This window comes from Tripterygium wilfordii, chromosome 21 (genome assembly GCF_013401445.1).
Source record: "Tripterygium wilfordii isolate XIE 37 chromosome 21, ASM1340144v1, whole genome shotgun sequence".
In the NCBI taxonomy this organism is placed as follows: Eukaryota; Viridiplantae; Streptophyta; class Magnoliopsida; order Celastrales; family Celastraceae; genus Tripterygium; species Tripterygium wilfordii.
The window spans coordinates 2,740,798-2,765,975 of NC_052252.1; the positions used below are offsets into that span (position 1 = coordinate 2,740,798).

Consider the following 25,178-nt stretch of genomic DNA (forward strand, 5'->3'; position numbering starts at 1 on the left):
TAGGTTGATGAATAAATTTTGGAACCATTATTGTTAAAGAGAGTAATCCTTAACAGAATTCAGACCAGACGTGGACTGTACTCAGAATCCAAACAAAGCAATATTGGTGTTTGAAATCGAACTTTTGACACATTTTTGTCTAACTAAACTGATTATCATCGGAGCCACCTTGCACCGCTGCAACAAAAGGACACAGAGCCGCATAGGCCGAAGCACCACCATTTATAAGGTTAAACAGGGAAAACTAAGAAGAACCAGAAGGACACATAGCCGCATAGTCGAAAACTGTCGACTAAAAAATAGAGTATAAAATAGTACTGAATAGTCGCATCCACATTATTATATCCATCTCCCCTAAATTGCGAATCCACACACAGTGACACTGTGAGAAAGAGAGGGACGGACACAGTGAGGTGACGGACAGAGAGGACTCAAATACGAAAATCTTCAAATCATGGCGCCACTTTTCAAATCCCACTATTTTCGAAACCCTAAAATTTCTCGATATGAAAACCCTCTCTGTTCTCTATTTATTCTACTAAATAGTTTCTAAATAGGATTAAAATTTTCTAATCCTGTGTATAGATGGCTATGCCAATGAAGCAAGAGGTGGTGATCAAGAGCGAGTCGGAGGAACAAACTATGGTTGCTGCTGATATAGAAGGATCTCTTCCTGCGAAGAGACCTAGAAGGAATGTTGTAAGACCAAGCTTTGTCGAGACTGAAGAAGATGAAGATTGGGATCAAGTGAAGAGAGGAAGACGAAAGGGTCGAAAGAGAGGGAAGGTCCCCAAAACTCAGAAGAAACCCACAGATGTTGAAGGTGATGAAGGGGGAGATCAAGCGGTGTTGGAGAAAAAGGAAGATGTTTTGGAGGATGGTGTATCAAAAAATGAAGAGATTTCGGGGGCGAAAGCAAGTCGACGCGGTCGAAAGAAGAAAACTGGAAATCCTACTGGTGTTGGAGGTGATGGAGGAGATCTAACTGCGTCAAATGAGAAAGGCAAGATTTTGGAGGATGATGTTCAGAAGAGAAGGAAATCTTCACGTTACAAAGTTTCTGAGGAAGTTAAAATCAACAAGAGGGATCCCAAAGTACGTACATTATCTACTTTTCTTGTAATCTTTCTTTTTGTTTAATTTGGTTTAGCTAATTAACAGTTTCTGACTACTACCAGTGGGTAGCCGAGGAATCTTTAATGTGCCACCAGTGCCAGAGAAATGACAAAGGCCGGGTTGTTCGATGTGGGAAATGCACCACCAAACGATACTGTATCCCTTGCTTGACCAATTGGTAAATATTTTCACTACAAAGATCAAAAAATAATTTTGGTCTTCTTTATAAATGACATTTTTGCTATTTTCGGTGTTCTCATTGTTACTTTATTGAGTCTGATGTTTTATTAATGCCACAATTTCATTTTGAATTTTGGGATGTCTTTGTTAACTTCTTGCCGAAGCTAAATGATGCTACGCCCTGTATGGCATTGCATTCACTTAAGGATCGATAGATATTGCCTACATGTTTCCTTTTTCTGTTGGTTTTAGTTACTGAAATTTCGAAACAATTCTTTCTTAAATGTTTTCCCATCTATTTAAGAGTTAAACTTGCTGAGAATGTTAATTGAAATGTTCTCGTTTCATGTCACATTAGATGATTAATAAATCCATGAATGGCCTTTCACGTACATATTCATATTCCCTTAATTGTGGTTTTATTCCCTTTTTCCTTTTCAAATAGTGTTACTGTGTTAGTGATTATCTCGATCATGATGTAGGTATCCTCATATGATAGAGGACGAAGTTTCTGAAGCTTGCCCATTTTGTCGTGGAATTTGCAACTGTAAAGCATGCTTACGTCTGGAATATGTCCCAGTAGAAGTCAGTTTTACTTTACTTTCTCTCTGGGTTGTGTGCTTAGTTTTTTCATCGGTGGCCTTTAATGCATATGAAACTTTTTTTTAACTGTAGAATCTAAAGAATTCAAATTGGAAAACCAGTAAAGATGAAGAAGTTCAGCACTGCAAGTATATAGTACAATCGCTTCTTCCACATTTGAAGCAGTTAAATGAAGAACAGTTGATGGAGACACATATGGAGGCTAAAAGACAAGGTATTTTAGTTAGAGTTGTTTTAGTTAAAATCTAGTTTTGACTTAAAGCAACTCATAAACTACCCTTTTTATTTCCAAATTAGTTGGTCTCTTTAAGTCGATAAAGCTTTGCTAAATGTTACAGTGCGAAACATGTAAGATTTATTAGTATTTTTCTTTCACTCATTTTTGGTGGTTAAGATATGACCTTTCCTTTCTCACAAGTTAAACTGAGTCTCAGTTAAATTCAAGTAAGGCAGTTGGTTGTTCTTAGGGTTACAGCGTCACCTTCTTCTTTTTTGCTTGGGCGTGTGCATGAGTTTGAGTGCATGTATATGTGCACTTGTGCAATATGTCACACATTTTGAACACGGCACTTTGGAACTATGGTGGAGACAGGAGGCATGAAATTCATGAGATCAAATTTATCATAACTTGTCACTGTTGGGCAGGGGTATCAATGTCGGAGTTAAAGATAACAACAGCTAATTTTGGAATGGATGAGCGTGTGTACTGGTAAATCCGTTTAGTATACTAGTGACTTATTTTCCCTCTTTTATTTATACTGAGAACCTTTTCTTTTTCTTTTTAAATTTTTTTATGTTCAGTGATATATGCAGAACTTCGATATTTGATTTCCATAGAAGCTGCTCAAACTGCTCTTGTGACATCTGTTATATTTGTTGTCGGGAAATCCGTGATGGAAACCTGTGCTGTGGTAATCAGGAAAAAGTGATATTGAATTATGCTCAGATGAACATTGATTATTATCATGGGTCGAATAAAAATGATGTTAAAAATGAGGCTGAGGTTGCATTGGCTGATGAGGGAAAAGCTCAATTGGCTGCCGAAACCTGCTCTAGGGATGATGTAAGGTCAGCTTCTAATTGGAAAGCCAATGAAGATGGAAGCATACTCTGTCATTGTGGTCATGGGATTCTAGAATTGAAGAGTATGTTCCCTGAAAAAAATTGGGTTTCAGAGTTGGTAAGGAAAGCAGAATATGTTGCAAAAGCTTATGAACTTGTGGACACAGTTATAACTCCTGGGCCGCTATGTTCGTGCTTTAAAGCAAATGGTGATGTTGACTTGAGCAATAATAAGTTACTAAAAGCTGCCACTCGAGAAGATTCTGATGACAACAATTTGTATTGCCCAGCATCCAAAGATATCCAACATGAAGATTTGAAGCATTTTCAGTACCACTGGATGAGAGCTGAGCCTGTAATTGTCAGAAATGTGCTAGAAACTGCATCTGGCTTGAGTTGGGAGCCAATGGTCATGTGGCGTGCCTTTCGCCAAATGAAACATGTCAAATATGACCGGCTTTTGAATGTGAAGGCCATTGATTGTCTAGATTGGTGTGAGGTGTGTATAATTATTATATTGTTGGTTGGTGTTGACTACAATACAAATGGTGTTGACGTCTATTAAATACTCTAGTATTGTAGCTTTGTTGGCTATTAGTTCGAATATTTCTTGTGTTTCGGGGAATGTTTATTAATTTTCTTTAAAGAAAAGGAATTGTCATTTTTGCTGATTGATGTTATGATGATAGCCTGGAATATATTGCTCTTGATATTGCTTTATGATTTCCACTGTATATACTATTGCTGGAGAACATTCTTAAATGGCTTGGAAGTTATGCGACTTTATCTTTGAGGCATCTAATTTCTGTTGGAAACTGAAATTTGTTATATGTAGGATGAGATTAATGTCCACCAATTCTTCACTGGATATTCAGAAGGTCGATTTGACTCTAAAGGTTGGCCTCAAATACTGAAATTGAAAGATTGGCCTCCTTCAAACCTATTTGAGGAAGTCTTGCCTCGTCATGATGCTGAGTTTAAATGCTGCATTCCTTTCAAGGAGTATACACATCCTAAAAAAGGTGTTTTAAACCTTGCTATTACATTGCCTAAAAAAAGTTTGAAGCCTGACATGGGGCCAAAGACATATATTGCTTATGGAGTTGCTCAAGAGCTTGGGCGTGGAGATTCTGTAACCAAGCTTCATTGCGATATGTCTGATGCGGTATGCTTATCCTTTATTTTTCACTCTCAAGTTCAGCACTCCTTGGCTTTGTAGTTTGCTTGAGATGTTATTCTATCTAAAATGTGATGATACCCTATTCACCGTGAAACGATGAATTCATTTCTTGTATTTAATGCATGCATGCTTAAGCCTCCCGTGCACCTCCCTTTTACATGATCTCAGTACTTCTGTGAAAATAGCTCCCTTGTGAACAGATGCTTTTAGTGTTCTCTATGTCTCTTCCTCCTTTGTCTCTCTTCCTCTCTCGTGCCCTTTGTTGTGTTCTTGCTTCTTCGATGGGCATAATATGATAATGGAAAACTGAAAGGTAATGATGTTAGAAAATGCTAAATCTTGGTGAGTCATGTTCATGTTGTTTAACTTAGTATAACAGTATCTTTTAGTAATTTGTAGCACTTAGCATTGTAGCTCCAGGTTAGATCTTGTGATATAATTCAATGTACATATTCAAGTGTATACCTGTGCAAAAAGTTTGGGAATGGAGCCGTTGAAACTGATTCCACCTCAGGTGTGGCGATCTTGTTTACTTCTTATGTTGGAAATCAAGAATGTAATCACAGTGTTTATGAATAAGACCATACAAGGAGCACTGCAACCATCAATACAAAAGTATGTAATGAGCTTTTGAATTGTAATCATATTTAGTTAATTGTCTTTTTGATGTCTAGCGAACAAGGAGTCAATTGTTAACCAATAGAAGGGGTTTTACTTTTGGCTACTCATCTTCAGTATATGCTATCAGTGCTTCAAAGTGCAATCCATCCTCTTGGATATTTAGAGGATGGCAGGATGCTACTTTTATACTTGAATCTCTTATATATATGTAGGTACTTATTTCTGAATTGGCCCATTTCAGGTAAATGTTTTGACACATACTGCTGAAGTGACCTTTTCTCCCAAAGAACTTGCTAAAATAAAGCAATTGAAAAACCAGCACTTTGGGCATGACCAAAGAGAAATTTTCGGAAAGACAGGGGCTTTGGACGACAAAGGTGGCGGCTGTGGCCATTCTTCTGAAAATGGTAATGAATTTTGTCTGAAGTTTATGACAAATAGGATTGTATGCGGAATGAAATTGACTTTTCAATGATACTAGATATGGATAGCAGTAATGACGGTGGAAAGTTGGTCGGGGATGAATCCAACGAAGGAGGTGCTCTCTGGGATATTTTCCGGAGACAGGATGTTCCTAAACTGCTGGACTATCTTAACAATCACTTCAGAGAATTTCGGCATACTTATTGTCTTCCGGTGCAGAAGGTAATAATGCGGTGAATATTACATATTACACTGTTAGGTTATATGGTATTAAAGGATTTCTAGTTGATTACTTGAATCCTATATTTTGTAACAATACAACTCTATTTTCTTTGTGTATGAAAGTTGATTACTTGAATCCTATATTTTGTAACAATGCAACTCTATTTTCTGTGTGTCTGAGAGACAATGGAGGTTTTATTCAATGACATCTTTGGATGGGTTATCAGCCATTTTTAGAAATAGTGGTTGTCAATTACATGAGTATTGCTGGTTGGCTGCTGGAATTGTGATTGAGGCACATGTTTGCATCCAAAACCTTTTTGTGCTGTTTTAATTTACTCATATCTTTGGTTTGTAGGTTTATCACCCCATACATGACCAGACCTTTTATTTGACTCTAGAGCATAAGAGAAAGCTGAAGGAGGAATATGGTTTGAGTCATTTACCTACTTATTGCATTGATTTCCTATTTTAATGTTTTGTCTAAGAGCAGTTATATATATGCTATGGTGCAGGCATTGAACCATGGTCATTTGTTCAGAAACTTGGGGATGCTGTCTTTATTCCTGCTGGCTGTCCTCATCAAGTCCGAAATTTGAAGGTGGAGTGCAATTCCTTCAATTTCATCTTTCTACTAGTATGGTGAAATGCGAATATTACCTAAACAGTGGTCCAATTTTAATAAAGATTATTGCTCTTTAGTTTTCTAAACTCCTCGTATGACATTGTATTTTCCATTTAGGCATCTGGTGCCATTTAAGCATGTATGAGTAGATGAATGGAAGTATGGAACTAGTAACTTTTCTGTCTGTCATAATGCATCAGATGTTCATTTATAATTTCACATGATGTATGGATGCTTAGTTGGGTTGTTTCAAAGAGTTTCTACAAATAGAACTAATTTCTTTTTCCTTTTTTGGGTGGGGGTGAAAAGAGGAACATGGTTGATGGGGGGACTCCATTTAGATGGTGTATTTTAAGACTCTTTGTAGTTGAGGAGGCTCAATTTGGATTACATGTCAAATAGTCTTTGAAGTATGTTTTTCTCTTTGATGATTTTGTTCGTGTTAAAGATTGCCTTGAAAGAGAGTGAGAAATTATGACTAAGATCATTAAACCCCCATGCAATTTCCTTATGGTATCTGGTTCTGGAAATGCTTTGCACATAAGCATCTAGGGATAAAAGCAGGATTGAACCGAGTGTTTATAATGTTTTTATATGTTGTCTTGAAGTTTGGTCTCTGCTACAATTAATCGATGTGAATGAACAAATTGCTTGTGTGTAAAGAGAAATTTTCTTTTGCGTTAATATTATATTTCTTTTAATTGTATATATATTAAAGGAATTTATGACTAATTGTGGCTGTTTGCCTTGTCAATTTGTTTGAACAAAACAGTCATGCATAAAGGTTGCAATGGACTATGTCTCACCTGAAAATGTCAGTGAGTGCATCCGTCTGACAGAAGAATTCCGTTTACTTCCCGAGGGCCATCGAGCTAACGAGGACAAGTTGGAGGTATGCTGTCACCTACAATGCATTTGTGTTGTTACTTCTTAATTAGTGTTTCTTCAGGGATAAGCTTTAGATAAGCTTTGGCATGGTATGACATTCACTTGTAGAGTTTCCATGCCATTAGTAAAGAGCATTACCTTCTGTGTTAAACTAGACCTTACTGCTTTCTTGTTTGTTGAAATGTATTTTGCTCTGCATTTGCTTCTTCTGGATGGTAGGAAGCTTTGGTTTATCATCAATTTTCTGATTTCCAAATCCTTCTACTTCAGTTTTGTTCCAAGGAATATACTCTCCTCTTCTGTAATGGATAATGATGTAGATGCTTCTAAGAGCTAATCAAGCTATTGAGCTTACTAGCTGCTGCCCACTAATGTCATGTGAATTGTAGTTTCTGTTGAACTACCCATAACATTACAATACATAAATGAAAATTTTCCTGCTGTTTTTGACATGGAAATCTGTTATACCCCTGTGGATGCTTATACAGTTCATTCGCTATTGCATACAAGCATCTTGCATTTGTTTTACTTTTCTGAAATTTCACTGTAGTAGTGCACTAGCTTGACTTAAAGCTGCTTGTTTTTGCAAATGGCTTAGGACTGGTCCGCGTGGAAATGGTTAATGGACTTTCTTTGGATTTAATTATGTTATGAGATTCTAATTGTGAGGCATGCATATTCTAATCTTACTGTGGAAGTTTTTTCATCTCTACTTGATAGATAAAGAAAATGACTCTTTATGCAATGAAGTGGGCATTGAAGAGGCTGGAGCCAAATGAAGGGTCAGTTTTTTTTTTTTTTTTTTTTTTCTCCCTTCATCTGACATTTTTTGGTCGAGGTTTGAAGTATTTGATTGCATGTACCTGTTGCATATGCTCCAGTTTTCCCGGTTAATCATCAATAATCATTGAACTTATTGATATTCAGGTCATTGACATCTGATGAGGAAGAAGTACTGAAGAAGAAAGCTCGAAAAGGCAAAGGTAAGAAGAAAGGTGGAAGAAGTAAAGCTAAAAAGGCATAGACTGGTTTCAATATATGATTGTCCTAGTCATTTTTGGTTGGACTGCTCATGAGGCATTTCTGTATTTTGGCATCTACTAATTTTACCAGTCAAGGTTCTTTTTCTCAGCAGCAGCTGATATTAATTTGTATTTTGTTCAAGTTTTGTTATTTTGAACGAACTGACTATTAGAACAGGGAGATTTGTTAGCAGCTGTGGTCTGGATGCTCTTGGAAGTAGATTTGTATTGTATCCGAATTCATATTTATTCACAAATCTCTTTGCACACATCAATTTTTTGTTTTTTTATCTTTGCCAATCTACATGAATTTATGTAAAAATAATTGAACTATACTATTTAAATGAAAACCTTGCAAGGATGAGACAATGCGCAATATAGATTAATTCACCAAGAAGCAGTAAATTATACATGATAAACAAATAAAATATTTATTTATTTCACATTTTACCCCCATTTAATCAATTTTTGGTATTTTGTAAAATATAATACATAATATTAGCAGTCTACCTCTTGTTTACTAGAGTAATGCAAGGCTCATGCATTGAGCACATAGCACTAAAGAGTATAAAGAATTTAAAAATACAAATAAACATTTTATATTCGTACACAATCCTCACTGGTTAGTGGTTTGGGGCCTTGACTAGTGATTGTACAATCAATTCATTCATCTTTCCTTGAAAAGTAAAAGACATTTTACTCAAAAAACAAAAAAGACAGTTAATTTGATCCTTATTGTCTCACACTTAAGTTTGCCGGGTATTTCTCATAATTGTTTATGACAAGTTATTTTACTAATTAAGAGCAACGATGATACTCGTTTTTGAGTTTTTTAATTTATATTTCGATATTTAGGAATCATACCAAAAAGAAATTAGTATTGTTTCAAAAATATGGTGTCAAACTAAATCAATTGTTTGATGGGTCATTGTGAAATACATGAGTCTGAAAAATTGAAAAAATCAATGGAATCGTAAATAATCGATTGATTAAATTTATTAAAAAACCGATCGACATCTAGGAAAATCTTCAAATCATGGCGCCACTTTTGAAATCCACTACTTTCGAGAACCCTCAACTCCCTCAATAGAAAACCCCTCTAACCTCTCTTTCTTCTACGAAATATTTTAAGTACGACTACATTTTTCTAATTGTGTTGCGATGGATCGGCCAAGGGAGCAAGATGATAGTGTATCAAAGGAAAATGAAGAGGTTTCGGTGGCGAAGGCAAGTCGACGCGGTCGAAAGAAGGATGCCCAGGTCATTAAAGCTCGAAACCCTAGTGATGTTGGAGGTGATGGAGTAGCTCTAACTGCGTCAAATGAGAAAGACAAGATTTTGGAGGATGATATTCAGAAGAAAAGGAAATCTTCAGGTTACAATGTTTCTGAGGAAGTTAAAATCAGTAAGAGGGATCCCAAAGTGAGTACATTCTCTACTTTTCTTGTAATATTTATTTTTGTTTAATATGGATTTAGTTAATTAATTGTTTATTTTTGTTTATATTTTTTTTCTTACCACCAGTGGGTAGCCGAGGAATCTTTAATGTGCCACCAGTGCCAAAGAAATGACAAAGGCCGGGTTGTTCGATGTCTGAAATGCACCACCAAACGATACTGTATCCCTTGCTTGACCAATTGGTAAATATTTTCACAATAAAGATCAATTTTTTTTGTTCTTTGTTATTAATTACATTTTTGCTATTTTTGATGTTCTCATCGTTGTTTTGTTGAGTCTGATGTTTTTCATATTGCTTCAAATCAATCATTAACGACGCAATTTTGTTTTGAATTTTGTGACTCTTGTTTGGGGTTGATTTTATTGCCTACATGTTTCCTGTTTGTGTTGGTTTTAGTTACTGAAATTTGGAAACAATTCTTTCTTAAATGTTTTCCCATCTATTTAAGAGTTAAATTTGCTGAGAATGTTAATTGAATTTTGTTCTATTTTTCTCTTTCCATTTTATTTGTGTTAAAGTTGGATGCTTGAGAAGTGAATGACTTCCTGACTAGAATGTTGTGCGCCATGCAGTGCTGATAGATTATGTAGCTACTATATGCCAAATTTAGTACTTCTAATATGGCACAGGCTTGTTTACGTTATGAGGTTGGAGTCTCTACTCTCTTTGTCGTTAGATACATTTCATGTCATATTAGATTATTAATAATCCATGAATTGTGTTTCCCTTACATACTCATGTTTCCTTAATTGTGGTTTGATTCTACTTTTGCCTTTCCAAATAGCGTTAGTGATTACCTTGATCATGATGTAGGTATCCTCAGATGATAGAGGACGAAGTTGCTGTAGCTTGCCCATTTTGTCGTGGAATTTGCAACTGTAAATCGTGCTTACGTCTGGAATATGTCCCAGTCGAAGTCAGTTTACTATACTATCTCTCTGACTCTGGGTTGCATGCTCTGTGTTTTCGTCGGCGGCCTTTAATGCATATGAAACATTTTTTTGACTGTAGATGCTAAAGAATTCAAATTGGAAAATTAGTAAAGACGAAGAAGTTCAGCATTACAAGTATATAGTACAATCGCTTCTTCCACATTTGAAGCAGTTAAATGAAGAACAATTGATGGAGACACATATAGAGGCTAAAAGACAAGGTATTTTCCTTAGATTTTTTTTTGTTGACTCTTTATTTTGACTTAAAGGAACTCATAACTAGACCTTTTTATTTTCAAGTTAGTTGGTATCTCTTAGTCGATAAAGCTTTACTAAATGTTACAATGCTAAACAGGTAAGTTTATTAGTACTTTTCTTTCACTCATTTTAGGTGGTTAAGTTCTGATCTTTCCTTTCACAAAATAAACTTGAGTCTCAGTTAAAACCAAGTCAGGCAATTGGTTGTTCTTAGGGTTACAGAGTCACCTTTTCTTTTACTTGGGCTTGTCCATGAGTTTGAGTATGTATGTGTGTGCACTATTGGGCAGGGATATCAATGTCAGAGTTAAAGATACCAATAGCTGATTTTGACATGGATGAGCGAGTGTACTGGTAAGTCCCTTTAGTATACTAGTTACTTATTTTTCCTCTGTTTATTTATACTGAGAACATTCTCTTTTTCTTTTTTATATTTTTTTTGTGTCCAGTGATATATGCAGAACTTCGATATTTGATTTGCACAGAAGCTGTTCAAACTGCTCCTGTGACATCTGTCATATTTGTTGTGGGGAAATCCGTGATGGAAACTTGTGCTGCGGCAATCAGGAAAAGGTGATATTGAAGTATGCTAAGGTGGGGATTCAATATTATCATGGGGAGGACATTCATGTTGAAAATGAGGTTGAATTGGCTGACGAGGGAAAAGCTCAATTGGCTGCTGAAACTTGCTCTAGGGATGATGTAAGGTCAGCGTCTAATTGGAAAGCCAATAAAGATGGAAGCATACTGTGTCATTGTGGTCATGGGATTCTAGAATTGAAGAGTATGTTCCCTGAAAATTGGGTTTCAGATTTGGTAAGGAAAGCAGATGATGTTGCAAAAGCTTACAAACTTGTGGACACGGTTAGACTTCCTGGGGCGCAATGCTTGTGCTTTGAAGCAAATGGTGATGTTAACTTGAGCAATAATAAGTTACTAAAAGCTGCCACTCGAGAAGATTCTGATGACAACTATTTGTATTGCCCAGCGTCCAAAGATATCCAACATGAAGATTTGAAGCATTTTCAGTACCACTGGATGAGAGCTGAGCCTGTAATTGTCAGAAACGTGCTAGAAGCCGCATCTGGTTTGAGTTGGGAGCCAATGGTCATGTGGCGCGCCTTTCGCCAAATGAAACATGTCAAATATGACCGGCTTTTGAATGTGAAGACCATTGATTGTCTGGATTGGAGTGAGGTGTGTATAATCATTTTATTTGTTGGTTGATGTTGACTATAAATCTATCATACCAATGGTGCTGACATCTAATAGAAAATCTAGTATTGTAGCTTTGTTGGCTATTAGTTCGAGTATTTTCTTGTGTTTTCGAGGAATGTTTATTAACATTCTTCAAAGAAAAGGAATTGTCATTTTTGCGTATTGATGTTGTGATGATAACCTGGAATTATTGTTCTTGATACTGCTTCATCAATTCCTCTGTATCTACCATTACTGGAGAACATTCTTAAATGGCTTGGAAGTTACGCCATTTTAGCTTTGTGGCATCTAATTTTTGTTGGAAAGTTCAAACAACTCAAGTTGCATGTTCCTAATCTTGTGAGATAATCGAGTAGTAGTTTTGTTTCTATCACAAATGGCTTGGTTTGTGGATGCTTTATTAATAGTCATGAACATTGGTTATTTGAGAAACTACTGTGAGAGTAAATGAAATTTGTTAATAAACCGTATATGAACTTGTTTACCACAGGAAAATTGTGCGAATCTTGTGAGTGACTACTATATGGTCATTTTCCCTTTAAATTTTTGTTGCATATTTTCTACAGTAGACCTTCCTTCCTTTTTTCCCCCTTAAAACCACAAAATTTCTTCAAATTCATAATTGTGTTATGCAGCAGGCGATAAGGAGGAGTTTATATCTAGTATCTTATTTTTCCACCTTGTTTCTAGTGTTAAACAACTATAGCTAAGGTTATTTTTGTAATAATCTTGTATAGGTTTTTTTTCTTCCTAACGTTAAATTTGGAGTTCTTTAATAATTAGCAATTTAACTTGTTTTCCCGTGTGGTGTGCCTACGAAAGTATTTACGTCTTAGGATTTGAATAGTCTGTTCCATTTTCTATTTAAATAAGAGGTCTTTTAGTTCACTTGCAGCACCAAGGTTTAGTGCAAAGAGGTATAATTCGAACGACATTTGTATTTGGTCTATTTGTTTAGAAAATTTTAACTGCTGGTAAAGATCTAAACTGAAAATTTTTATGTGCAGTATGAGATTAATGTCCACCAATTCTTCACTGGATATTCAGAAGGTCGATTTCACAAAAACAATTGGCCTCAAATACTGAAATTGAAAGATTGGCCTTCTTCAAACCTATTTGAGGAAGTCCTGCCTCGTCATGCTGCAGAGTTTAAATGCTGCATACCTTTCAAGGAGTATACACATCCTACAAAAGGTGTTTTAAACATTGCTATTGCATTGCCTGATATTTGTTTGAAGCCTGAAATGGGGCCAAAGACATACATTGCTTATGGAGTTGCTCAAGAGTTTGGGCGTGGAGATTCTGTAACCAAGCTTCATTGCAATACGTCTGATGCGGTATGAGTAGCCTTTATTTTTCACTCTCAAGTTCAACCATGGGTCCCCCTTGGTTTTGTAGATTGCGAAATGTTCTTCTGTCTGAAATGTGATGGTATCGTATTCACCATGAAACAATGAATTAATTTCTTGTATTCAATACATGCATGCTTAAGCCTCCCATGCACCCCCTTTTTACATGATCTCAGCACTTCTGTGCCCATTTCAGGTAAACGTTTTGACACATACTGCTGAAGTGACCTTTTCTCCCGGACAACTTGCTAAAATAGAGAATTTGAAGAAGCAGCACTTTGAGCATGACCAAAGAGAAATTTTCAGAAAAACAGAGGCTTTGGATGTTACAGTTGGTTGGTGTGGCAACACTTGTGAAAATGGTAAGGAATTTAGTCTAAGTTTATGACTAAAATAAGATTGTATTCGGAATGAAACTGACATTTCAAAGATTCTAGATATGGATAGCAGTAATGCTGGTGGAAAGTTGGTCGGGGTGGAATATGATGAAGGAGGTGCTCTCTGGGATATTTTCCGGAGACAGGATGTTCCTAAACTGCTGAACTATCTTAACAAGCACTTCAGAGAATTTCGGCATACTTATTGTCTTCCAGTGCAAAAGGTAGTCATGCGCTGAAAATTAAATATTACACTACTAGGTTGTATGGTATTAAAGGATTTCTATTTGATTCATATTTTGTAATAATACAACTCTATTTTCTTTGTCTGAGAGACAATGGAAGTATACTCAATGACATGTTGGCAAGGGTTATCACTTATCAGCCATTTTTGGAAATAGTGTTGTCAATTAAATGAGTCTTGCTGGTTGGCTGCAGGAATTTTGATCAAGGCACATATTTGCAAATTTCTTTGTATTGTCAGAACTGTTTGTGCTGTTTTAATTTACTCATATCTTTGGTTTGTAGGTTTATCACCCCATACATGACCAGACATTTTATTTGACTCTAGAGCATAAGAGAAAGCTGAAGGAAGAATATGGTCTGAGTCATTTACATACTTCTGGCATTGATTTCATATTGTATGTGTTTTGTCTAAGAGCACATATATATGCTATGTGCTATGATGCAGGCATTGAACCATGGACATTTGTCCAAAAACTTGGGGATGCTGTCTTAATTCCTGCTGGCTGTCCTCATCAAGTCCGAAATTTGAAGGTGGAGTGCAATTCCTTCTGTTTCATCTTTCTACTAGAATGGTGAAATGCGAATATTACCTAAACAGTGGTCCAGTTATAATATTGACCGTTAGCCTTTTGTTTTCTAAAGTTCTCTATGACATTGTATTTGCCATTTAGCCTTTTATTTTTATTAATTTATATTTTCTTTTAATTTTATTCTACTACATATCAAAGGAATTTATGACTAATTGTGGCTGTTTGCCTTATCAATTGGTTTGAAAATAACTTAAATAACTGTTTTATACAGTCATGCATAAAGGTTGCAATGGACTATGTCTCACCTGAAAATGTCAGTGAGTGCATTCGTTTGACAGAAGAATTCCGTTTACTTCCTGATGGCCATCGAGCTAACGAGGACATGTTGGAGGTATGCTGTGACCTACATTGCATGCGTGTTTATGTTACTTCTTAATTAATGTTACTTCAGGCATAAGCTTTCGCATGGTTTGACATTCACCTGTAGAGTTTCCATGCCATTAGTAAAGAACACTACCTTCTGTGTTAAACTAGACCTCACTGCTTTCTTGTTTGTTGAAATTTATTTTGCTTTGCATTTGCTTCTTCTGGATGATAGGATGCTTTGGTTTTGTCATCATTTTCTTCCTATCCTTCGACTTCAGTTTTGTTCCGGAGAATATACTCTCCTCCTGTAATGAATAATGATATGGGTGCTTCTAAGTGCTAATAATAAAGCTATTGAGCTTACTAGCCGCTAATGTCATGTTAATTGTAGTTTCTGTTGAACAACCCTTAATATTCCAATGCATAAAATGAAGTTTTTCCTGCTCTCTATGACATACAAATCAGTTATCCACAACCGCTAATGTCATGTGAATTGTAGTTTTTGTTGAACAACCCTTAACATTACAATACATAAATGAAGTCCTTCTTGCTGTTTGTGACATAGAAATCCGTTATACCCCTGTAGATGCTTAGACAGTTAATTCACTAATGCATACAAGCATCTTGCATTTGCTTTACTTTTTCTAGAATTTCACTGTAGTGTTGCACATTTACACTAGCTTGACTTAAAGCTGCTTGTTTTTGCTAATGGCTATGGACTGGTCTGACTTCTGAGCAGAAATGCTTAATGGACTTTGTTTGGGTTCAATTCTGTTATGATATTCTAATTGTGAGGCATGCGATTTCTGATCTTAATGCGGAAGTTTTTTCATCTCTACTTGACAGGTAAAGAAAATGACTCTTTATGCAATGGATCGGGCATTGAAGGGTTTGGAGCCGAATGCAGGGCAAGTTGTTTTTTTTTTTTTTTGGTTGAGATTTGAAGTATTTGATTGCATGTACCTTTTGTTCCAGTTTTCCCCGGTTAATCATAAATAATCGACAGCATTAAACTTATTGATTTTCAGGTCAATGATACCTGAAGAGGAAGTAGTACTGAAGAAGAAAGTTCTAAAAGGCAAATGTAAGAAGGCTGGAAGAAGGAAAGCGAAAAACGCATAGCCTGGTTTCCAATTATATGATTGTTCTAGTCATTTTTGGTTGGACTGCTCACTGATATTAATTTGTAGTTTGTTCAAGTTTGTTATTTTAAATGAAGCCCGAGTAGTTTAGTTGGCGAGCGAGATCATATGTAATCTTGAACCCCGAATTTAGGCCCCATCCCGGACTGGGAGAAGTTGCCTCATCTTCTTTTGTAGGCCTTGAAGGGTCAAGCTCCAATAGGATTCTTGATTGGCAGATGTTGATTAATTAATTGTGTGAAAAAATTTCGACAAATATACAATCTATTAAGATCGTATATATTATTGTAAATCCACATTTCCATACACACTAAGAATATTGTCTGCTTTGGGTTGTCCGGTTTCTGTGAATATATTGAGTCTATACGGTTTTGTTTCTTCTTAGACCTAAACAAGAAAATTAAGCTCAATTCGTTTAAACCTAGAAAATGCATTGTTGATGGTTAAGGAGTGAGCTTGTTAATAAGACATTACTTCCTACATCTTTCGATTTGGGACAACGTATACATTTTTTAATTTTTTCATCACAACCACAAATACCATACTAGCATGAGTGATTACTTCCCATAATGATTGGTTCACCCTCCAAAACCAAATCGGTTGAACCATACCAACCTCTTACATGTACGATGTGTATTTTTTAAAGATACTCCTCACTTGGTTTAAAATATAATAATGTGCATTTGTACGTTTGAACTTGTCTTCTTCTTTTTTTTTTAGATAATAAGTTGTATTGAAAAGAGTAATAAAATATTATGATGCAATTCTTCTTATATTTGGTGTTAGACCAAAGACAAGGGTCAGATATTCTAGATTTTCGGTCAACCAAATTAAACAACTCCTTTTCATGGCCCATTCAAAAAGATTGCCACACTACCCACTCCGACCCCTGAACCCTTGAATCCTGATGCTATACACAAATACGTATATATACACAGATAGATACATAAAATTTTTGGTATATAATCAGGGCAGATCCAAAAATTTCAGCCATTTGGGGCACACATTATGGCCTAGTTTGGTAAGACATTTTGAAAATAGCAGATATACTAGTGGAAATGGTGGTAGCAGAAATGTTGGAGAATTTTAGTAGCAGAAATGCTGCTCGAATGTTGTGTGGTGTTTGGTTGAACTTTTGCTGGTAACATTTTTGCTGAGTATCATATATTAAATGATAAATATTTTATAATATCAATAAATTTATTTATTTATTAATTAATTTATAATAACACATGAAGTGAGGGTATAAATGGAATAAAAAAATTAATGGGGATAATATTGACTTTTGACGGTGAAATGCTACTAAAATGCTTCATACAAGTAGCATGTCAAAAGTAGCATAAAATGCTGAGTAAAAATGTCTCGGATTACGTGTCAAAAAAACTCGTTTGGTAAGACAGTAGCATTTATACTAGCAAGTAGTATAAATGCTACAAAAAATACTCCTCCAAACGGGGCCTATGACTTTTTTATATAGTTATTTTTCTTTCGACTTGTTGTGCATTTTTTTCCTAGGTTTTTGGAACGTTGTTTAGTAGAGACATGATGGTGGCTAGTGAGATTTGAGTTTAGGCTATGTAATTATTGGATGCAATTATTAGACGCTAGGTGATTATCGAGGCTATTGGGAGTCTTGAAATAAAATACTAGAAGGCTGGTATATTTTTCTGAAGTTATTGTCCAATACCATTTCATTTGTTCATGATTTAGCTACATATGTGTAAAATTTGATTAGAAGATAGTTAGACACGTTGCAAGGGGTGGAAACACCTTTTGAGTAAGGGGATAAGTATGTGATTGAGAGATTGATTCGTCTAGTATTAACTCTTCCTATTTTTATGGCGACTACAAAAAGAATATTTTCGGCTATGATTTTTTTAAAATAGTCATAAAAAAATTGTGAAATTTTTTGCAAGTCTATAAGAAATTGGAATAAATACTAAAATTTGGGTTTCAATGAGCATAAAATGCTATGAAATTGTAACAAAGTTATGTGACATGATATATGTAATCGGATCAGATAAGTATTCTCTAATAAATTATTAATCTTAATTTATTGAAACATTAATCATGAAAAACTCGATAATTAGGAGGGCAACAAAAAGTTATAGTCCACAATTAAAGTAAAATGTATAAAAAGTAATGATTAGACTAAAAACGACGAAAAGGACAAATGTGAAAACGACATCATTTTGTTCTCCTATCATCCCTCAAAATTCTTAAAAAAAGTCAACCCAAGAAGGACCAATTCTGCGAGTAAGGAAAAAAAAGTCGGACTCGCGCGGATAAGAGTCGCTTGCCTCAAACTTTACATATTAAGAATGATGATGATGTATAAAAAGGTAATAGTGAGACTAATAATAATTAAAGGAATTTAAGTGAAACATGTGTAGGCAAGAGAAAGGATAGAATAGAAATAATTAGCGATTAATCCAAATCAAACAAAACAAACATTTTAATCATCACTAAATTTAAATATGGATTAATATTTTTTTTAAATCCAGAAAATGAATAGAGCGCTTGACCAACACGCGACTAAACACCGCGTGGGAAACTCTAAACACTAATATTTGATATTTAACATTTGTAAAAAAAAAAAAAAAAAGATTTGATAATGATGATTCTTTCCTCGCCTGCTACTCCACCGTTTCGTGCCTTGCTGACTCTGCTCTCTCTAAATTCCAAAACACCGAAAGAAATTAAGGAAAATAAAAAAAAATAATTTAAATGAAAACAAAATTTAGTTAATTCGAGACAAAAACAACAAGAGGATGCGAAAACGTATGTACACGCCTAAAATAGAAAGAAAGCGCTCTCTCTCTCGCTCTATCTCTGGGAATCATTGTTGAAGTGGTGAGCATACCTTTCGATCTTTAGTTTCTCTCGTTCGGGGGGAATCCTCTGTCGCTTCTCGAAGAATTCCAGTCTTTCACTCGCTTCACTGCCTCGGCCGGCCTTTCAAGGTTCGTTCTTGATTTGAAACTATGACTTCTAGTTTATTTTTATTGCGCTTTGATTTACTTTCGGGCAGTGGTAGGTTTCTTTCAGAATTGTGTGTCAGCGTGTCATTTTCGATTCTTTGCATCTTCTTTTGGCTCAATCTTGGATGAATGTCTTTTGCAGGGCTGTGGGAGAATCTCTCTTCAGCGGAATTGTGGTGAGTTCAGCTGAAAATTTTGATTTCTTGAATTCGTAGGTTCATTCTCCAAGAATTAGGGTTTAATTGACGTGAATTGGTTTGTAGAAGCAGTTTTTTGGTGAATATGGACGGTAAATTAATTTCGATTGTTTGTTTTGATCTTTTCTTTTTTCTTCTAGGTTGCTTGCAGGATGTGTAATCTTACGCAGTTATGCTGCAGCGGATTGTTTCAGATTGAGCTGGATGCAATTCTGGTTTGCTGATGGCTGTTGAAGCACTGGAATTAGGGTTTAGATACCGTTCATATGGTTTTAAAAATTTGTTACCAATTTGAATTGGGAGCCTCTAAATGACGTCAGCAAAAGTTTTTAATTAAAGAGGACTACGGTTTGATATTATTTTTCTTGTCATTGGATGGGTAATAAGCTGGGAAGGAGGAGGCAGGTTGTGGACGACAGGTTTACTAGACCACAAGGATTATATGTTCACAAAGATGTAGATCATAAGAAGCTTAGAAAGCTAATACTTGAATCTAAGCTGGCTCCATGTTATCCCGGGGATGAAGAGTGCTGTTGTGATCTTGAAGAATGCCCAATTTGCTTTTTGGTATATGTTTCTGCTGCCGCCGTTTCTCATCAATTTCTTTTCATTTTCAATTTGTTCTTGGATTCCTTTTTCCTTTCCCCACTATTTGCTACTTAGAAACTAGAAAGTTGAAACAGAACAAGAGGACTTGTTGAATTTGAAAGGTTTGAAATATTTTATGGGCTGCCTTTCTAGTTTTATTTATATCTTTATAAACTGAGGAAGAAGATTATATTTCAATTTTTCATCTTACCTTTCTCTCTGGTTTTTCCACAAACAATAATAACAGAGGCAGAAAAAGCAAAGTTGAAATTACATATTTTGATCGACATGCTAAAGCGTAGTGCAATTCGTTGATGTTTTCTCTTATTGCAGTATTATCCAAGTCTCAACCGATCAAGGTGTTGCTTGAAGGGCATATGCACAGGTTATTGTTGTTTTACAAATCTTGTTGTTCATTTATGAGGTTGTAAATAATTGAATGCAACTTGCTTTGTTTTCCTTGCACCAGAGTGCTTTTTGCAGATGAAGAATCCTAATTCTACCCGTCCTACGCAGTATCCTTTGTTATTGCATCAATGCTGTCCCCGGATGTTGGAGTGGACTTTTCTTTTTGACTGCTAATTCTTTTCTTCTTTGTTCTATCTTTGCTATGGTTGTCATACTTAACTTCAGAAGATGTCCTTTTTGCAAAACCTCCAACTACGCCGTGGAGTATCGAGGTTTGAAAACAAAGGAGGAGAAAGGCTTGGAGCAGATAGTAAGAATTAACAGTCATATTTCACTTTGTCATTTGTTGTTATTGCTGTTTTGCATACATGATCTGCTAAGGAAAGATAATGTTGTGTTACTCAAATTTTGAAGGAAGAGCAACGTGTCATAGAAGCAAAGATTAGGATGCGACAGCAGGAAATTCAGGATGAAGAAGAGAGAATGCAGAAAAGACTACAATTTAGTTCATCTGGTGGTGCAAGTATTGCCTTGGGTGAGATTGAGCAGAGCTCAGTAGCAGGTATATTTATGGAAACTCTAGTTTCTAGTTTCATTTTACTTTTTGTTTGTCCTTTTAGTAGTGAACTTCAAGTTGATGTTTAATTTTCCCCCTCTCTTTCTTCTTCCCTCCCCTCGTGACAGCTCCATCTTACGGGCCTCCTATGGAAGATGTTGAAATTACTTCTTCCCAAGATTCAAGTGCTGGCCCCATGTGCAGTCAGCCTTCACAACCTAGGGCCAACCGGTATTGTCTAATTCTAATTCCCTTTCCTACTCTCTCCTTCATTTTGACTGTTCTGCCATCAGATAATGTGTTCAGTTTGAGGAGTTGTGTGCAGTGTGGTCATAGGATAGACATTCTGCACTTTTACATGCCATAATGTATATCTTAGATGTTAACATAAAGTCTTTAAGGGTTGATGCGGTAAGATGAAAGGAGACAGGAAAAAGATGCTGTCAGCTAACAGATGTATTCAGTTTTGCCACATTAAAAGCACGTCTCGTAAGTCATGCTGTGTTGGATTTTTTTTTGCCCCGTCATACTAAATGAGTAGAGAACAGAACCTTGAAGGAAGCAATTTCTTTTTTCTTTTCCAACCCATATTCTCCATCTCTTCCACTAACACGTAAAGGCATTGTGCATGGGAGATGTTTACCTTTTTCTACCGTTTGTGAGGATCAAGGATATATTTCTCTTGACAACTGCTTTATGGATATGTTGTGCGTCAAATATGATGTTTTGTTGAAATCACACTGTATGTTTTGTTATGTTATTCAGGGACGACTTCTAGTTTCATATCTAATTTTTTTTGAGCTAGTTATGTCTTAATTGGTGTATATTAAATACTTATTGTAGGGATGATGAATTTGACCTGGATCTTGAAGACATTATGTTCATGGAAGCAATCTGGCTCTCCGTCCAGGTAAATTTCTGAACTTATTCAGTCAAACTATATGATGGCAATATAATGTTTCCTCATCAGTATGCAGTTGTTTTGGATGTTGATATCATCTACCTAACATAAAATTGAATGTCATAGTCGGAAGCTAGAATTACAGGTACATAAAGACAATGTGATTTATTATGGATTGGCTGTTTGTTTTTCTCTTTGGTGTCTGTGCAAGTCCTCTTTTAAGATAGGAATTGCAACAGTGGATGACCGGCTCTTTATTTGGTTGAATGACCATAAGCAGATTAATGATTGTTATATGTGGTTAAAGCTATGAACATTTTGGGTCGGAGTTGTTTGGTCATTGTTGGGAACTTATGGTTGGACACAACTTTTTGCATCAGTCTCTTTGAGTGTGAAAAGGTTTTATAAGCTATTATATACTTGGGGCATGTTTGGAAGTGCTTCTGTTTTATGTTTCTGAAAATGGTTGAATGTGTTTACTCATGACTCTCATCAAATGGGTACTCATCTATACAAATGGATCACAACTTCCACACCGATTACAATCAATTAGGATTTGAAATCATATTTTGAATTTTTAATACTTAATAGCTTAATAGGTTAGTAAACTTAATGTTAAGAAAACTGTCAAGCAAATGTCATGATGCCAGAATAACCATTCCTCTTGGATTGACCATAAATATGTCTGTAGGGTGAAAGTGTGAAACTATGTTTAGAGGGTTTGGATGGGGGTTATGATAATCTTTAGAGCAAGTTAAGAATAGTGAATTCTGCTTGATGGTTGAAAGAACCTCTGAGTTATTGTGTTGCACGACGGCGTCGGCTTTTAACTTGCATGCCTCTGATTGAATACCCTTTTCAAGTGCAAAATTGACCTTGATTTGAGGCTCAACTGAGCGATTTGAGATTCATTTATTTGTATGTCATATAAAACTAGCTTTATGTATAGAATGATGTTGACATAGGAACATGGTTGTTAGTTGCATTCAACCTGTAATATGTTTAGCATGTGAGGATGGCGCGCCAAATAAATGTTATGAACTCTCTGTTCAGTTATCATTGTTATATTGGGTGTAAGATAATTATTCTGCAATTTATATGTGAATGTTCGCGGATCTTTCTGACAGCTCTGAGCCAATATGGAGCTTGTTTTAGCAGGTTGGTAATTGGAATTTAGGTGGTGGATACAAATGATAAACCTATAGGTTTTGTTTGCGTTAGTTATGATTCTATTTATACCCTTTGTCCTAGGTTTTGGCATGTCAAACACTGCTCTGCATTACAAAGCACGTCATGTTTTTATTGGACAGCTACTTGAACGAGTTCTTGCTTTCGAGCTGTGTTGAACTTGAAATATTTTTGGGGAATTATCGTGTATGTAATGCTTTCTAGTTGTCCATGTGACGACTTCCTATATTTCTTAGATATGTAAATATGGGATTTGCTTTTTCCAGACATTCACAGAGGCTTGATGTATATTCATACTTGTTTCTTTGAATGAGTTAGGAATCTAAAATAGAATAAAAAAAGCACATGAAAGGATAAACTAGTTCAATGAAACTCTCTCGTAAGTATTGACTGTTGGTTGTCGTAAATGTAATTGATGTTTCACACCTTGCAATTCTTATTTTATTACTTAACTTTTAATTTAGTTAATTGGGTTATTTCTTTATTGGGTCTCTTCAGATTAGGCACTGGAATTGATATTACATATAAATTGACTTGGAAGCTTCAAATTCTGTTTACTACTGATTTTTGCTCCTGGTAAAAGTGATTTGAAGTTTTCTGGAAACTGTCACCTACAGGATAATGGCAGGCTGGGAATTCCAGCATATGGTGATGCTGCTCCTGATGAACAGCATATTACAGAAGATCGCTTTGTCTCACCGACCTTGTTGCCAGTGGCTGTATCATCATCTTCCCCTTCTGGGGGACTGGCTTGTGCAATAGCTGCCCTTGCGGAGCGTCAGCAGATTGGTGGAGATTCATCTACCAACCACAATGGAAGCATTTCAGCACTCAACATGCTTCCAGGCAGTAGTAGTGCATTTTACAACAGAGTGGGAGCAGATGGGCAGACCTATCCTCCAGTGGATAGCTATGTTGATTTGTCACATCACAGGGGAATGGCAGTGACGAGGAATGACGATGAGTGGGGTGTAGATCATGGATCGGAGGTGGCTGAAGCAGGGACTAGCTACGCAAGCTCTGATGGGACAGAGGAAGCTGGTGGAGCATTACCGTCAAATGCTGGAATTGTGAACAGTTTCCAGAATGCCCCAGGAGCAATAATTCCCGAGAGTTATGAGGAACAGATGATGCTAGCCATGGCTGTTTCTCTGGCTGAAGCTCGTGCTGTGACAAGTGGATCTGGAGTGAGTTGGCAATAGTTCTAGGTCAAGCTTGGTGAATGGTCTTTCTCAAAGGGATGGTATCGGCCATGGTTGATTAACTAGCTGAGCCTCGAGCGAGGGCAGATTGAGAACGTAGTACACGCAGCTTAGTTCAATAGGTTCATTGTAGTGATAGTTCTCTCCTTTCCTTGGAGCCTCTAAATATATGTTAGAAGGAGAGGGAAAAAAAACTGGCTGTGCAATTCTTAACCATCTGTCTGTATCCGCTAGCTTTCATTTGTTTGCGCGCACAATTACATGGTGGGGTAATGAGAAGTAAAATGTTGGATCTCAAACTATTAAGTGATAGGATTTATGGTCTGAGGAATGGTGAGGTGGTAAATTCCTGGTTTCTAAATGGGGCCTTTGTGTATCAAACATTGTCCAATAAATTTGTGGAAACTGTGCAATGCTGCACTCGACTTTCTACCATCTTCAGTGCATAAAAAAAAGAAACGATCCTTGGTCAAATTCTCTTGAAAGACTCAAAAGCTACACACCATGTCCATGGCTGCCACTTTGGACATGTTGAAGCTCTCTTCTCTTGAGCCTCTCTTTCAAACGCAAACCTAAATCTCTGGTCCAAAAGTGTGTGATATGTGGGACTCACTTGTGATTCATGTTGGTGATAGCTTTGAGATTCGCAGCTATAATTCTACAGTGTGTGGATGTCAACTGCTCCAATCCATCGATGGCATCGGTTGTGGCCCCTATGCCGTTGTTCATGCATCATGTATTTACAAATTCGTTTCTAAAATAGATTTTCACACGTGTTTTCTAAAGTAGATTCTGAGAAACTAGGAGCGCTAACCTAGGTTAAGAGAGGGGAAACTATGGTTGAGTTGTGAGAGATGAGAGTTGAAGTGGGACCCACTTCTTTTTCCATTTCAACATGCCACATCGGCACTTGGGATATACTTACAAATGGGATCCCTAGCAATTATTGTTCTCTCCCTTGTTTATTCTTAACGAGGAAGAAATTTAATTGTTCATGCAAATAGAGGCATGCAAAAGTAGGTATCTTTTTGCACTGCTTTCTTTAGCTTTGTTAAACACTGTCATTGTTTTGGCATGTTAAATTAACATTGCCAGTGTATATCCAATAGTAGAAGGCATGCATGAACGTTGTATTTTTAGGTATAAGCTGTCAAAAAAGGGTCCCTCCCATTGCTTTTTTGAAGCTTTTGACTTCCTAATCAAAGGTTTGGCTTTACCTTTGCTTAGTTTCTTTTGCATTTACTTAACACTCATGTCCCCTCTGTATTGTTGGATGAATAAAAAATAAGATAGTGGAATTGACAGAAAAACATGAGATAGAAATAGAAAGAGCAACCA

At 36.2% G+C, this 25,178-nt stretch overlaps 3 protein-coding genes across 4 annotated transcripts; all 3 read left to right on the top strand.

Annotated features, from left to right (window-relative positions):
* The first annotated feature begins 259 nt into the window (after positions 1–259).
* Positions 260–8,211, top strand: LOC119987804 (lysine-specific demethylase JMJ25-like). The gene is made up of 14 exons (XM_038832717.1): positions 260–1,095; positions 1,179–1,294; positions 1,779–1,881; positions 1,972–2,113; positions 2,545–2,608; positions 2,701–3,460; positions 3,797–4,126; positions 5,004–5,169; positions 5,244–5,407; positions 5,766–5,838; positions 5,923–6,008; positions 6,805–6,924; positions 7,641–7,702; positions 7,848–8,211. The coding sequence occupies exons 1-14, from the start codon at positions 586–588 to the stop codon at positions 7,942–7,944; spliced, it is 2,793 nt and encodes a 930-aa protein (XP_038688645.1). The 5' UTR covers positions 260–585; the 3' UTR covers positions 7,945–8,211.
* A 670-nt stretch (positions 8,212–8,881) lies between these two features.
* LOC119988588 (lysine-specific demethylase JMJ25-like) lies at positions 8,882–16,070 on the top strand. Of its 2 annotated transcripts, XM_038833672.1 has the most exons (16): positions 8,882–9,364; positions 9,467–9,582; positions 9,974–10,048; positions 10,215–10,317; positions 10,413–10,554; positions 10,882–10,945; positions 11,041–11,498; positions 11,580–11,788; positions 12,817–13,146; positions 13,355–13,520; positions 13,596–13,759; positions 14,064–14,136; positions 14,227–14,312; positions 14,583–14,702; positions 15,524–15,585; positions 15,706–16,070. In XM_038833672.1, exons 1-16 carry the CDS (start codon positions 9,104–9,106, stop codon positions 15,797–15,799), a joined length of 2,523 nt encoding a protein of 840 aa, XP_038689600.1. In that variant the 5' UTR covers positions 8,882–9,103; the 3' UTR covers positions 15,800–16,070. The 2 variants fall into 2 exon arrangements, with proteins under 2 accessions (XP_038689600.1, XP_038689599.1); XM_038833671.1 differs by having other exon boundaries at positions 11,041–11,788.
* Positions 16,071–18,595: 2,525 nt separating this feature from the next.
* On the top strand, positions 18,596–24,265 carry LOC119989982 (E3 ubiquitin-protein ligase DA2-like). Its single transcript, XM_038835772.1, has 10 exons — positions 18,596–18,782; positions 18,943–18,976; positions 19,138–19,564; positions 19,919–19,970; positions 20,055–20,100; positions 20,222–20,303; positions 20,408–20,555; positions 20,678–20,780; positions 21,393–21,459; positions 23,256–24,265. The coding sequence occupies exons 3-10, from the start codon at positions 19,373–19,375 to the stop codon at positions 23,838–23,840; spliced, it is 1,275 nt and encodes a 424-aa protein (XP_038691700.1). The 5' UTR covers positions 18,596–18,782; positions 18,943–18,976; positions 19,138–19,372; the 3' UTR covers positions 23,841–24,265.
* The last annotated feature ends 913 nt before the right edge of the window (positions 24,266–25,178 follow it).

What these genes read in the sequence shown, in the direction of transcription:
- LOC119987804 (XM_038832717.1), top strand. Translation starts at nt 586, where the DNA reads ATGGCTATGCCAATGAAGCAAGAGGTGGTGATCAAGAGCGAGTCGGAG. An exon ending in ATTGTCTAGATTGGTGTGAG is followed by an intron (nt 3,461 to 3,796) that starts GTGTGTATAATT and finishes TGTTATATGTAG; the next exon opens with GATGAGATTAATGTCCACCA. An exon ending in TGGCCATTCTTCTGAAAATG is followed by an intron (nt 5,170 to 5,243) that starts GTAATGAATTTT and finishes CAATGATACTAG; the next exon opens with ATATGGATAGCAGTAATGAC.
- LOC119988588 (XM_038833671.1), top strand. Translation starts at nt 9,104, where the DNA reads ATGGATCGGCCAAGGGAGCAAGATGATAGTGTATCAAAGGAAAATGAA. An exon ending in TCAGTAAGAGGGATCCCAAA is followed by an intron (nt 9,365 to 9,466) that starts GTGAGTACATTC and finishes TCTTACCACCAG; the next exon opens with TGGGTAGCCGAGGAATCTTT. An exon ending in GGTTTGGAGCCGAATGCAGG is followed by an intron (nt 15,586 to 15,705) that starts GCAAGTTGTTTT and finishes ATTGATTTTCAG; the next exon opens with GTCAATGATACCTGAAGAGG.
- LOC119989982 (XM_038835772.1), top strand. Translation starts at nt 19,373, where the DNA reads ATGGGTAATAAGCTGGGAAGGAGGAGGCAGGTTGTGGACGACAGGTTT. An exon ending in CTTGAAGGGCATATGCACAG is followed by an intron (nt 19,971 to 20,054) that starts GTTATTGTTGTT and finishes TCCTTGCACCAG; the next exon opens with AGTGCTTTTTGCAGATGAAG. An exon ending in AGAAAGGCTTGGAGCAGATA is followed by an intron (nt 20,304 to 20,407) that starts GTAAGAATTAAC and finishes CAAATTTTGAAG; the next exon opens with GAAGAGCAACGTGTCATAGA.